General features: G+C 43.5%; 1 protein-coding gene across 1 annotated transcript in view; it reads left to right on the plus strand.

The window, feature by feature from the left end:
* Window positions 1-8,307, plus strand: part of LOC140600829 (uncharacterized) — a 126,015-nt gene extending 117,708 nt beyond the window's left edge. The window contains exon 8 of the mRNA XM_072768968.1: window positions 4,262-8,307. Within this exon, the coding sequence (XP_072625069.1) occupies window positions 4,262-4,264 (3 nt within the window). The 3' untranslated portion in view covers window positions 4,265-8,307. The remainder of the gene's footprint in view (window positions 1-4,261) is intronic.
* The last annotated feature ends 6,485 nt before the right edge of the window (window positions 8,308-14,792 follow it).

A 14,792-nucleotide genomic window follows, 5' to 3' on the forward strand; every position in this document is an offset into this window, starting at 1 on the left:
GTATAGGTACTTTACTCCACGCTAAGAGATAAGTATGCCTTGAAGCCAGCTTTCAACTAGCTTTGTTCTTATTGGAGTTAGAACCTAGCACCATTCTAGGTGAGGATGTTCCATGAAAAGTGGTGTACTGTACTCGGAGACACAAGCCTTAGAGGCCTGCAGGTTACCACTTGCCTCTCACACTGCTTCTTACAATCACTTAAATGGGGGATGTTAGAATCTAAATCCACAGGCAGTGTGGAACTGCAAGGTACAGCACGTGTGGTCAACTCTCAGAAGTAAGTATGCCTTGAAGCCACCTTTCAACTAGCCTCTCATATATGAGAGTTAGAATCTCGCTACATTCTATTTGATTATGTTCCCAGGAAATCGCTGTATTGAACTCGGATACACAAGTCTTCCAGGCCTTCAGCTTCCACATGCTTCTCACACAACTTCTGCTAGCATTGAACATAATGATGTTAAGAGCTAAGTCTACAGGCATTTGGGATGTGGGAGGTACGTGGCATGAGCTCAACTCTCAGAAGTAAGTATGCCTTGAAGTCAGCTTTCAACTAGCCTCTCATTTATGGGAGTTAGAATCTAGCTCCATTCCAAGTGAGGATGTACCTAGGAAATTGCTGTATTGAGCATGAAGACACAAGACTTCTGGGCCTAAAACTTCCACTTGCCTCTCACACAACTTCTGTCATGCATCGAACATAAGGTTGCTAGAAGCTAAGTGTACAGGCAATCAGGATGTGGGAAGTATAGGCCATAAGCTCAACTCTCAGAAAAAAAGCATGCCTTGAGCAAGATTACACCTAGACTCACTCCTATGGTGTTAGTGGCTAATTAAATTCTGCAGTAGGATTTTCCTTGGCAAAAGCTGTATTGAAAACAGAGACAGAAGCCTTCCGGGCCTGCTGTTGGCCATTTGCCTCTCATGCACCATCTGACAGACATCTAAATGAGGATGTTGGAAACTGAATCCCTAGGCAGTGTGGAACTGTGAGGGACAGAACCTAGGCTCAACTCTCAAGTAAGTATGCCCTGAAGCCATGTTTCAGCTAGCATCTCATTTATGGGATTTATATTCTAGCTCCATTCTAATTCAAGATGTTACTAGGAAATTATTGTATTGATCTGGATGCACAAGCCTTCCAGGCCTGTATCTTACCACTTGTCTCTCATGCTGCTTCTGACAATCACTTTAAAGGAGGATGTAGAACATAAAACCACAGGCAGTGTGGAACTGTGAGGGATAGCATGTGTGCTCAACTCTCAGAAGTAAATATGCCTTGACGCCAGATTTCAGCTGGCCTCTCATTTATTAGGAGTTAGAACCTCTCTCCTTTCTAATTGAGCATGTTACTAGGAATTTATTGTATTGAATTCAGTAACACAAAACCTTTGGGCCTGCAACTCCCACATGCTTTTCTTTTTTTTTTTTTTTTTTTTTTAATTTTTATTTATTTATGATAGTCACAGAGAGAGAGAGAGGCAGAGACACAGGCAGAGGGAGAAGCAGGCTCCATGCACCGGGAGCCTGACGTGGGATTCGATCCTGGGTCTCCAGGATCGCGCCCTGGGCCAAAGGCAGGCGCTAAACTGCTGCGCCACCCAGGGATCCCTCCCACATGCTTTTCACACAACCTATGACAGCATCTAACAAAAAGATGTTAGAAGCTAAGGGTAATGCCATTTAGGATGTGGGGGGTCCTGTCATGAGCTCAACTCGCAGAAATAAGTATGCCTTGAATCCAGCTTTCAAGTAGCCTCACTCCTATAAGAATTACCTAGTAGCTCTTCTCCAGGTGAGAAGTTTCAATGGAAAGCGCTGTATTGAAGTAGGAAAAACAAACCTTCTTTTTCTAAAACTTGCCACTTGCCTCACAAATTCTGACAGGCATGTAACATATGGGAGTTTGAAGCTAAGTACACATGCAGGGTGGAACCTTGAGGGATAGGCACTTACTCAAAACTCAGAAATAAGTAGGCCTTGAAGTCAGCGTTCACCTAGCTTCATTCTTATTGGAGATAGAAACTAGCACAATTCTAGGTGAGGATGTTCCATGGAAAGTGCTCTTCTGACCTCGGACACACAAGCCTTCCAGTCTGCAGCTTCCCTCTTGCCTCTCACACAGCTTGTGACAATCATCTAAAATGAGGATGTTAGAAACTAAATTCACAGGCAGTGGGGAAGTACAAAGGATAGCACCTATGCTCAACTCTCAGAGGTAAATATGCCTTCAAGCCAGCTTTCAACTAGCCTCTCATTTTTGGGACTTAGTGTCTCGCTCCATTCTAAGTGAGGATGTTCCTGGTAAATCGCTGTACTGAGCATGGAGACCCAAGTCTTCTGAGCCTGAAACTTCCACTTGCCTCTCACTCAACTTCTGTCATACATCTGACCTAAGGATGTTAAGAGCTAAGTCTACCCACAGTCAGGATGCAGGAGGGTCCTGGCATGTGCTCAAGCCTCAGAAGTAAGTAAGCCTTGAAGCCAGATTTCAGCTAGCCTCTCATTAATGGGATTAGAACCTAGCTCCATTCTAATTGAATATGTTACTAGGAAATCACTGTATTGAACTCAGATACACAAAACTTCTGGGCCTGCAACTTCCATAAGCTTTTCACACAACCCCTGCCAGCATCTACATAAGGATGCTTATACGCTTATACGCTAAGTCTACAGGCAGTCAGGAGGCAGAAGGGTCCTGTCATGAGCTCAACTCTCAGAAATAAGGATGCTTTGAAGCCAGCGTTCAACTAGCTTTGTTCTTAGTGGAGTTAGAACCTAGCACCATTCTAGTTGAAGATATTCCATAGAAAGCACTCTTCTGTACTTGGAGACACAAGCCTTCCATCCTGCAGCTGGCTGCTTGCCTCTCTTGCAACTTCTGACAATCATCTAAAATGAGGATGTTAGGGACGCCTGGGTGGCAGAGTGGTTTAGCACCTAGCCTTCAGCCCAGGGTATGATCCTGGAGTCCCAGGATCAAGTCTCACATCAGGCTCCCTGCGTGGAGCCTGCTTCTCCCTCTGCTTGTGTCTCTGCCTCTCTCTATATATGTAACTCTCTCTCTCTCTCTGTCTCTCATGAATAAATAAATAAAATATTTTTTAAAAAAATAAATAAAATGAGGATGTTAGTAACTAAATCCACAGGCAGAGAGGTGGGGCAAGATGGCGGAAGAGTAGGGTGTCCAAGTCACCTGTCCCCACCAACTTCCCTAGATAACTTTCAAATCATCCTGAAAATCTACGAATTCGGCCTGAGATTTAAAGAGAGAACAGCTGGAATGCTACAGTGAGAAGAGTTCGCGCTTCTCTCAAGGTAGGAAGATGGAAAAAGATAAAGAAATAAAAAAGCATCCAAGGGGGAGGGGCCCCCACGAGGAGCCAGGCTAAGGCCAGGCAACGAGTGCCTCCAGGACTGGAAAGCCCAGTCCTGAAGAAGCAGGAGCTTTATCAATCTTCCCGGATGGAAAGGTGCTCGCAGGGAACTCAGACAGGATCCCAGGAGGGGCAGTGGAGCCCCCAGGATCTCCGGGTCACTTAACATACGATGTGCACCCCGGGGGACAGCGTGCCACACACCGTGGGCCGAGCTCCCTAAAGGGCAGGAGCACGCACCCAGCGGGGCCTGGGAGCAGCTCAGGCAGCGGCTCCACGTGGAGGGGGCTGCGTGGCCCCAGGAGCACGATTCCAGTGGTGCAGGTCCCGGAGCCCACGGCGCTGGGGACACAGCCCAAGATCCGGCGCTCCCCCTGGAACAGGTGGAGGCTGGGAGAGCCCAGAACAGCGAGGACGCTCTTGTGCTGGACGCCCGAAGCTGGACGCCACACCGCCCCCCCCAACCGCCTCCAGAGCATCCAGGCCCTTGCAGACTGGGAGCTGCGGTAGTTACTGCGGGAGCTGACTCCAGATTTGGAGAGCTCAGCACTGCCACAGTTGTTCCTCCTGGTGTCACCTTATACCTGGGACTCAGCAAGGGCGTCACAGGATAAACAGCTCCCACTGAGCTATGCACCTGGCAGGGGGATGGGCAGCTCCCCCAGGTGTACACACCAGCGACTCAGCACAGCAGGCCCCTCCTCCAGAAGACCAGCTGGAAGGACAGGGGAAAAGCAAGTTATTGACCAAGAAGTGCTGCAAAGTTCCAGGGGAAGTCGAGGGACTTATGGTATATAGAATCAGAGGATACTCCCCATTGTTTTCTGTTTTCTGTTTGTTCCCCCCACCTTTTTTTTAATCTATCTTTTTCCTCTTTTTCCAGTAAACTTGTTTTTGGCCACTCTGCACTAGCAAAATGACTAAAAGGAAAAACTCCCCACAAAAGAAAGACTCAGAAACAGTACTCTCTCCCACAGAGTTACAAAATTTGGATTACAAAAAAAAAAAAAAAAAAAAAATTTGGATTACAATTCAATGTCAGAAAAACAATTGAGAGGCACAATTATAAAGCTACTGGTGGCTCTAGAAAAAAAAGCATAAAGGACTCAAGAGACTTCATGACTGCAGAATTTAGATCTAATCAGGCTGAAATTAAAAATCAATTAAATGAGATGCAAATCCAAACTGGAGGTCCTCACGATGAGGGTTAATGAAGTGGAAGAACGAGTGACTGACATAGAAGACAAGTTGATGGCAAAGAAGGAAACTGAGGAAAAAAGAGAAAGACAATTAAAAGATCATGGTGTAAGGTTAAGGGAAATAAATGACAGCCTCAGAAGGAAAAATCTACATTGAATTGGGGTTCCAGAGGCCGCCTAGAAGGACAGACCAAAAAGTGTATTTGAACAAAATCATAGCTGAGAACTTCCCTAACTTGAGGAGGGAAACAGGCATTCAGATCCAGGAGATAGAGAGATCCACCCCCCAAAATCAATAGAAACTGTTCAATGCCTCGACATTTCATAGTGAAACTTGCAAATTCCAAAGATAAAGAGAAGATCCTTAAAGCAGCAAGAGACAAGAAATCTCTAACCTTTATGGGAAGAAGTATTAGGTTAACAGCAGACCTCTCCACAGAGACCTGGCAGGCCAGAAAGGGCTGGCAGGATATATTCAGGGTCCTAATGAGAAGAATATGCAGCCAAGAATACTTTATCCAGCACGGCTCTCATTCAGAATAGAAGGAGAGATAAAGAGCTTCCAAGATAGGCAGAAACTGAAAGAATATGTGACCACCAAACCATCTCTGCAAGAAATATTAATGGGGATTCTGTAAAAGAGGAAGTCCAAGAAAACAATCCACAAAAACAGGGACTGAATAGGTATTATGATGACACTAAATTCATCTTTCAATAGTAACTCTGAATGTGAATGGGCTTAATGATCCCATCAAAAGATGCAGGGTTTCAGACTGGATAAAAAAAGAAAGACCTATCTATTTGCTGTCTATAAGAGACTCATTTTAGACATAAGGACACCTACAGCCTGAAAATGAAAGGCTGTAGAACCATTTACCATTCAAATGGTCCTCAAAAGAAAGCAGGGGTAGTCATCCTCATATCAGCTAAATTAAAGTTTATCCCAAAGGCTGTAGTAAGAGATGAAGAAGGACACTCTATCATACTGAAAGTATTTATCCAACAAGAGGACCTAACAATCATGAATATTTATGCCCCTTATGTGGGAGCTGCCAAGTATATCAATCAATTAATAACCAAAGTAAAGACATACTTAGATAATAATACACTTCTACTGGGAGACGTCAACTTGGCCCTTTCTGTAATTGGCAGACCTTCTAAGCACAATATCTTCAAAGAAACAAGAGCTTTAAATGATACACTGTGTCTCTAGTTCTCTCTCTCTCTCTCTCGTAAATAAATAAACTCTTAAAAAAAAAGAAACCTTAAATGATACACTGGACCAGATGGATATTTACAGAACTTTAATCCAAACGCAACTGAATACATTTCTTCTCAAATGCACATGGAACTTTCTCCAGAATAGGCCACATACTGGGTCACAAATCAGGTCTTAACCAATACCAAAGATTGGGATCATCCCCTGCATATTTTCAGACCATAATGCTTTGAAAATAGGACTAAATCACAAAAAGAAGTTTGGAAGGAATTCAAACACGTGAAGATTAAGGACCATCTTGCTAAAAGATGAAAGGGTCAACCATGAAATTAGAGAAGAATTAAAAAGATGCATAGAAATTGGGATCCCTGGGTGGCGCAGCGGTTTGGTGCCTGCCTTTGGCCCAGGGCGCGATCCTGGAGACCCAGGATCGAATCCCATGTCGGGCTCCCGGTGCATGGAGCCTGCTTCTCCCTCTGCCTGTGTCTCTGCCTCTCTCTCTCTGTGTGACTATCATAAATAAATAAAAATTTTAAAAAAAGATGCATAGAAACTAATGAGAATGAAGATACAATTGTTCAAAATTGTTGGGATACAGCAAAAGCAGTCCTGAGGGGGAAATACATCGAAATACAAGCATCTATCCAAAAACTGGAAAGAACTCAAACACAAAAGCTAACCTTGCACCTAAAGGAGCTGGAGAAAAAACAGCAATTCGAACAGAACTCAAAGAAATAGAGACCAGAAGAACCGTGGAACAGAACAAAATCAGGAGTTGGTTCTTTGAAAGAATTTATAAGATAGATAAACCATTAGCCAGCCTTAAAAAAAGGAGACAGAAAAGACTCAAATTAATAAAATCATGAATGAGAAAGGAGAGATCACCACCAATACCAAGGAAATACAAACGATTTTAAAAACATATTATGAACAGCTATATGCCAATAAATTAGGCAATCTAGAAGAAATGGACACATTTCTGGAAAACCACAAACTAGCAGAACTGGAACAGGAAGAAATTGAAAACCTGAACAGGCCGATAACCAGGGAGGAAATTGAAGCAGTCATCAAAAACCTCCCAAGATACAAAAGTCCAGGGCCAGATGGCTTCCCATAGGAATTCTATCAAACATTTAAAGAAGAATCCACACCTATTCTACTAAAGCTGTTCGAAAAGATAGAAAGAGATGGAGTACTTCCAAACTTGTTCTATGAGGCCAGCATCACTTTAATTCCAAAACCATACAAAGACCCCACCAAAACGGAGAATTATAGACCAATATCCCTGATGAACATGGATGCAAAAATTCTCAACAAGATACTAGCCAATAGGATTCAACAGTACATTAAGAAGATTATTCACCACGACCAGGTGGCATTTTTTCCCCGGGATGCAAAGCTGGTTCAACACTTGTAAAGCAATCATTGTGATATGTCATATTAACAAGAGAAAAAACAAGAACCACATGATCCTCTCAATAGATGCAGAGAAAGCATTTGACAAGATACAGCATCCATTCCTGATCAAAACTCTTCAGAGTGTAGGGATAGAGGGAACATTCCTCAGTATCTTAAAAGCCATCTACGAAAAGCCAACAGCAAATATTCTCAATGGGGAAACACTGGGATCCTTTCCTCTAAGATCAGGAACAAGACAGGGATGTCCACACTCACCACTGCTGTTCAACATAGTACTACAAGTCCTAGCCTCAGCAATCAGGCAACAAAAAGAAATAAAAAGCATTCAAATTGGCAAAGAAGTCAAACTCTCCCTCTTCGCAGATGACATGATACTGTACATAGAAAACCCAAAAGAATCCACCCTAAGATTGCTAGAACTCTGGGATCCCTGGGTGGCGCAGCGGTTTAGCGCCTGCCTTTGGCCCAAGGCGCGATCCTGGAGACCCGGGATCGAATCCCACATCGGGCTCCTGGTGCATGGAGCCTGCTTCTCCCTCTGCCTATGTCTCTGCCTCTCTCTCTCTGTGTGTGACTATCATAAATAAATAAAAAATTAAAAAAAAAAAAGAAAGGATTGCTAGAACTCATACAGCAATTCGGCAGTGTGGCAGGATACAAAATCAATGCCCAGAAGTCAGTGGCATTTCTAGACACTAACAATGAGACTGAAGAAAGAGAAATTAAGGAGTCAATCCCATTTACATTACACCCAAAAGCATAAGACACTTGGGAATAAACCTAACCAAAGAGGTAAAGGATCCATACCCTAAAAACTATAGAACACTTCTGAAAGAAATTGAGGAAGACACAAAGAGATGGAAAAAATATTCTATCCTCATGGATTGGCAGAATTAATATTGTGAAAATGTCAATGTTACCCAGGGCAATTTACACGTTTAATGCAATCCCTATCAAAATACCATGGACTTTCTTCAGAGAGTTAGAACAAATTATTTTAAGATTTGTGTGGAATCAGAAAAGACTCCGAATAGCCAGGGGAATATTCCAAAAGAAAACCATAGCTGGAAAAAAAAAAAAAAAAGAAAACCATAGCTGGGGGCATCACAATGCCAGATTTCAGGTTGGACTACAAAGCTGTGGTCATCAAGACAGTGCGGTACTGGCACAAAAAAAGACACATAGATCAGTGGAGCAGAATAGAGAATCCAGAAGTGGACCCTGAACTTTATGGTCAACTAATATTCAACAATGCAGGAAAGACTATCTACTGGAAAACAGAGAGTCTCTTCAATAAATGGTGCTGGGAAAATTGGACATCCACATGCAGAAGAATGAAACTAGACCATTCTCTTTCACCATACACAAAGATAAACTCAAAATGGATGAAAGATCTAAATGTGAGACAAGATTCCATCAGAATCCTAGAGGAGAACACAGGCAACACCCTTTTTGAACTCGGCCATAGTAACTTCTTGCAAGATACATCCACGAAGGCAAAAGAAACAAAAGCAAAAATGAACTATTGGGACTTCATCAAGATAAGAAGCTTTTGCACAGCATAGGATACAGTCCAAAAAACTCAAAGACAACCTACAGGATGGGAGAAGATATTTGCAAATGACGTATCAGATAAAGGCCTAGTTTCCAAGATCTATAAAGAACTTATTAAACTCAACAGCAAAGAAATAAACAATCCAATCATGAAATGGGCAAAAGACATGAAGAGAAATCTCACAGAGGAAGACATAGACATGGCCAACAAGCACATAAGAAAATGCTCCGCATCACTTGCCATCAGGGAAATACAAATCAAAACCACAATGAGATACCACCTCACACCAGTGAGAATGGGGGAAATTAACAAGGCAGGAAACCACAAATGTTGGAGAGGATGCGGAGAAATGGGAACCCTCCTGCACTGTTGGTGGGAATGTGAACTGGTGCAGCCACTCTGGAAAACTGTGTGGAGGTTCCTCAAAGAGTTAAAAATAGACCTGCCCTATGACCCAGCAATTGCACTGCTGGGGATTTACCCCAAAGATACAGATGCAGTGAAATGCCGGGACACCTGCACCCTGATGTTTCCAGCAGCAATGTCCACAATAGCCAAACTGTGGAAGGAGCCTCGGTGTCCATCGAAAGACGAATGGATAAAGAAGATGTGGTGTATGTATCCAATGGAATATTCCTCAGCCATTAGAAATGACAAATACCCACCATTTGCTTCGACGTGGATGGAACTGGAGGGTATTATGCTGGGTGAAGTAAGTCAATCAGAGAAGGACAAACATTATATGGTCTCATTCATTTGGGGAATATAAATAATAGTGAAAGGGAATAAAGAGGAAAGGAGAAAAAATGAGTGGGAAATATCAGAAAGGGAGACAGAACATGGAAGACTCCTAACTCTGGGAAACAAAGGGGAGGAGGGCGGAGTGTTGGGGGTGACTGGATGGTGGGCACTGAGGTGGGCACTTGACGGGATGAGCACTGGGTATTATTCTATATGTTGGCAAATTGAATACCAATACAAAATAAATTTATTATTAAAAAAATAATAAATAAAAGAGGAACTCTGTCAAAAATAAAAAAAAGGCTTGTTTCGACCAACTTTTGCTTGGCCTCTCTATTCCATTTCACTACTGATTGGATTAAATCTGACACAAGTCTTATCTCATTTTGACTTTTGACAAGAGGAGGGAAGGCGGGCCACATTTTCTTCAGCCATGGTGGCGAAGGATGAGTGCAGACCTGTGCATATTCTTTCTCCTTGGGATGAGCAGAGGATATGGACTCAGCTCTTGCGGGTTGGGATCTAATCTCTCTGTGAACAGTCGGGCAAAATATCAGGTGAGCAGAGGGCGAGTGCAGATGAGAAGAACATGGACAAGATTGGCTACAGATGCTGGAGTTTCCAGAGCAATGACTGCATCAGAGGCATGTGAATGTCAAAGACTTCCCGGGACCTTGTTTATGGATGCGTTGGCGGGTAGGTCCTTTCAAATGGACAGTGCTCCCATCGGATCACTTTAGCATATTGTCTCCAGCTCCCGTGAGCAGTGTGGTCCTGCAGTTATAATATGGGCCTGATGGGGGATGAGATTGTGCCAGAGAAAGGGAGACAGTGTCAAGTCATTGAGCCTAAGGCATGTCTAAGACAGTGACTCTCTTCAGTAGATTGAGGCAGAAGGAGGACAGCTGGATTTCTGTTTTGTGGGTTGAGTATTCTGTGGCAATGTGGTGGGTGTAGGTGGCTGTTTTTTTTGTTGTTGTTGTTGTTTGTTTGTTTGTTTGTTTGTTTTCTGGACGAGGTGAACGAACTCTTCCAGTGGAAGTATTTGCACAAGGGGTCTGGCGGGATGGGAGGGTGTGGGTCAGTCCATTCACCAAGAAAACAGGAGAATCAGGCTTTTTAAGAACTAGGCAATGGCAGGAGTTTAGCTTGGCTCATTGCAGCAAATGGCAACTCAGCAGAAACAACAAAACATTCCCAGTATGAATTGAGTTGCAGGAGCCAGCATGAGCCTGCCTCACCACCCTAGGGGGTACATACATATTGTCACACACACACACACACACACACACTGCTGTTCCCAAATCCACTGGAGGACTCAGCCTTGGTGGGGAGATGGGGGGTGGCTGCCATCTGAAGGGTGGTTCAAGGTGATCCATTCCAATGGGCCTCATTCAGTCATTTCATTCAAATGCACAAGGCTTTCTGTTAATAGTCAGAGCCTGGGACTTCTCTCCATTGAATACATTGAATGGCTTTCTTCAACTCCCCCAACTCTCAGGCAGCAGCTTCCAAATTGCAGGGGAGGGGGTGGTGGGAGGGGCCGGGGGTGGGGAGTGGGAAAAGGAAGGGGAAAGCGGATGTCTGAGAACTCACCAAAATAGTACCCTCCTGATTTCCTAACCCAGGAAACCCCAATAAACCCTTTGGGATCCTGGATGTGGAGGATGCCATCTCACTCTAATGCCATCTAGGGGTGGGGGTGCATCTGGGAGAGCGTGGCATGGTGTGGCCTGCTCAATCTGAGGGGGACTTAAACACCTGAAGGTGGTGTCTTAGAGTCCAGAGGCCAAACACAGGCACAGAGGGATAAGGGCAAAGGACTAAGGGAGGCCTGGCAAGGGACAGTTCTGACTCATCCACCCTGGGTGAGGACCCAGCAAGCACACTCTTTCCTCTAAAGCGACGGGCCAACAGTTTCCTGGTTCCCCATCGACCTGTCCTCCCTCTCGCACCCACTTCCCAAGGGAAATCCTTAGTCTCATTCGACATAGTCAGTGGCTGTTTCACAAGCCAGCCACCTTATGTCTACTAAAAGGAGGAAGGAAGATGGACAAACATGAACCAGCCCCACAGATGTCACCTCTGCATGGAGGGGTGAGGGGTGGGGAGGCCTCACCAGACAAATGGTGACTCTGAACCATGATCCCAGGGTTCTTGAAAAAATGAAATGGAAGGAGCACCTGGCCAATTCAATCAGAAGAGCACTCAACTCTTGATCTCAGGCAGGGTCGTGAGTTCAAGCCCTACATTGGGTCTAGAGATAATGAAATGTGGAGGCCGAGAAAATTAAGGGTTAATTTTCTCTGACCCTAAACCTTAAGTTCAGGGTTAGCACAAGTACAGCCATCTCAGGCCCCTGTGAATGAGAGCTGAACTTTACCTTACTTCAGTTACAGGAAAAAACCACTTAAGACCCTTGAAAGCCCCATATCAGAATGAGAATAGAGCTTAAGAAATTCCTCCACCTCATCTGGAAATCCCCTAGACCAGCCCATAAAAACCCAGCTGAAACCCACCTAGGGGTCCAAGTCCCCAGTATACTTGGACCCAAGCTGAAGCTTGCTAATAAACTCGTGTACTTGCACCGATGTCGGCTCCTTGGTGGTTTCTCGGATTCACATCTTGGACACAACAGAAAAATGAATGAACGAACTTTAAAAAAATTAGGTATGTATGGGGCACCTGGGTGGCTCAGTGGTTGAGCATCTGCCTTAGGCTGGGGTGGAGGGCTGTCATCCCAGGGTCGGGTTCCCTGCGGGGAGCCTGCTTCTCCCTCTGCCGGTGTCTCTGCTTCTCTGTGTCTCTCATGAATAAATAAATTTTTAAAAATTAAAATTAAACTTAAAAATGGAATGGAAAAAAAAATGGAATGGAAAGATAACCTAGTGAGGAGGGTGGGAACGTACCTAATACTGCTGAACTCTAGGCTTAGAAACGGCTAAAATGCTCCATTGCAGGTGATGTCTATTTTTAATCACAACTTAAAAACAAAACAACAAGACCCCCTGTCCTTGGCTCAGAATAAGGGAGTTCCTGGGTCAGGTTGGAGGGGGTCCTGTCGTCCGCAGTGTGGAAGACCAGGGTGCAGCAATCTGGAATATTTTCTTCCTCTCCAGGGAGACAGACATGGTCACTGACGTCATCCCTGTAAAGGCAACTCAAGAAGGAAGAACTTCAGCATTTCAAAGCACCTTTTAGGGGCACCTGGGAGGCTCCGTCAGGTTAAACATCTGACTCTTGGTTTCATCTGCCAGGAGGTGGCACTCTTGACTCATCTGGTCAGCCTGTGGGGAACTCTGGAAGGAAGGTACCAGGCCCACAGTCTCCAAGGGGCTTGATTGGCTCCAGAAAGTTGATCTGAGTTTCTCCAAGCTGTCTGATCCTTCTGAGTCTATGCATGTGCCTAAGGATCAGATTCCAGGGGAACCTGGCCTGCTCTGTCAGTAGAGAACACAACTCTTGACCTCAAGGTTGTGAGTTCAAGCCCTATGTTGGGAATAGAGATTACTTTGAAACATAAAACCAGGGAGGAGGGGCTAGGGAGGAAGAAAAAGAAAAACAGATGCCATTCTAGTCAAGGCCTTGGTAATACAACCAATCCTTCCAATGGTGTCTGATTACAATGAGAACAGATTGCCAGGGAATTTCCGCAGATGATTTCCAATTGCCATAAAAGAAAGAATACTCACTGAGAGTTTCTGAACTCTGGAGGGTTACAAGTAGGGAGAAAATATAAATATTTTAATTTCTTGACAAAACAACATTTTCCTAAACTTTCTGTAAGTCATAGATATCTCTAGAGACAAATTTGCCTTCAATCTGGAAGAGCAAACATGAGGGGAGTCAACAATGTTTTGAATGAGAGGCATTAAAAACGGTCATCATTGTCCTTCACTCATTCAGTTCCATGTTGTTTCTTTTTGTTATGTTTAAATGCAGCTTGTACATTAATTCTAGCAATTCATACTGTAGTTTCATGATCTCAGGGTGACCAGAGACCGGTATTTGTCAAAAGTCCTCTTTGTGAATCTCTGGAAGCTGGACCATATTTTTGCAAGAGCATCAGAACGACACCTGTAAATGACAGGGTGGTCAACAATGGACATGGTTAAAGACCCAATGAGAATTCATTAGAATGCAGTCGAGTAGAAAATTTGATTATTTTTTGTGACACACAGCATTTTAACAATTTGAATGTTGAGTGATGGCACTGTACCAGGCACATGTTGCAATTTTAGGAATTTCTTTTTGTTTTTAGAACACAGACAGCATTCATACACCCAATATAATCTGAGAGGGCTTATTATTATTTGGTTGACAATGCTTCTCATGTGACTTACATAGCAGGTAAACTACATATATTAGTCAAGAGACACTATTTAGGGTTTGACTTTCTTGGAATCTATTGAAAATCAATGAACTAATGAATGAACCAGCAAACAGCCAGCCTGCCAGCCCACCAACCAACCAACCAGCATCTCAGAAGGTTTCAAGGCACGTGCCTACAAAAGATCACGGATCATTACAATACTGAAAACTTCAGTATCTGCTTCACTGAGCAGAATCAGTGCTAAATCAGATCAGATCAGATCAGATCACTGAATTTCCCTAGGAGATTCTCCAGGAGGCTATAGAGTTGTCACCAAAATGTAGCTCCTTTACTATTGAGAACTTTTCACTCTCTTACATAAGTAAAGACTGGATAAAATGAGTATAAAAACCTTGCTGTTCTAGGCAGGAAAAGAAATAAAAACATTGTTTTTTCTTCTGTTCACATTCTCTCCTCAAGAGTAGACTCCCAATGCAAGAAAACCTTGGCATTTTAGCAGAGAGAAGAGCCAAATCTGAATGTTATCCAGTGTACTTGTAAAACTCAGTTCTCCCAATCTCAGTCCGTCCTGACCCTAACCCTAACCCGAACCCTAAACCCTAACCCTAACTCTAACCCTAACCTTAATCCTAACCCTATCCCATAACCCTAACACTATTCACTAACCCTAATCCTAACCCTAACCATATAGTAATATAATGCCATAATTGTAAAGAAGAAAAATAATATGCATCTCAATATATAAATGCTCAGATGTGATTACTTTGTAAGTCAGTGAAGTAGTCAGGCTCTGCACCATATCATAAATAATGAATAAGCCTAGAATTAAGAAAGAAGGTTAAATGTCATCTCATACAAGCAGTTTAGAAAATAAAAATGCAGATTTACTTATAAGTGGACACCATAACAAAAACTAGTATTAGGAAAATTAATACCACTCCATGCTTA

Source organism: Canis lupus, chromosome 12, assembly GCF_048164855.1.
Source record: "Canis lupus baileyi chromosome 12, mCanLup2.hap1, whole genome shotgun sequence".
Classification (NCBI taxonomy): Eukaryota; Metazoa; Chordata; class Mammalia; order Carnivora; family Canidae; genus Canis; species Canis lupus.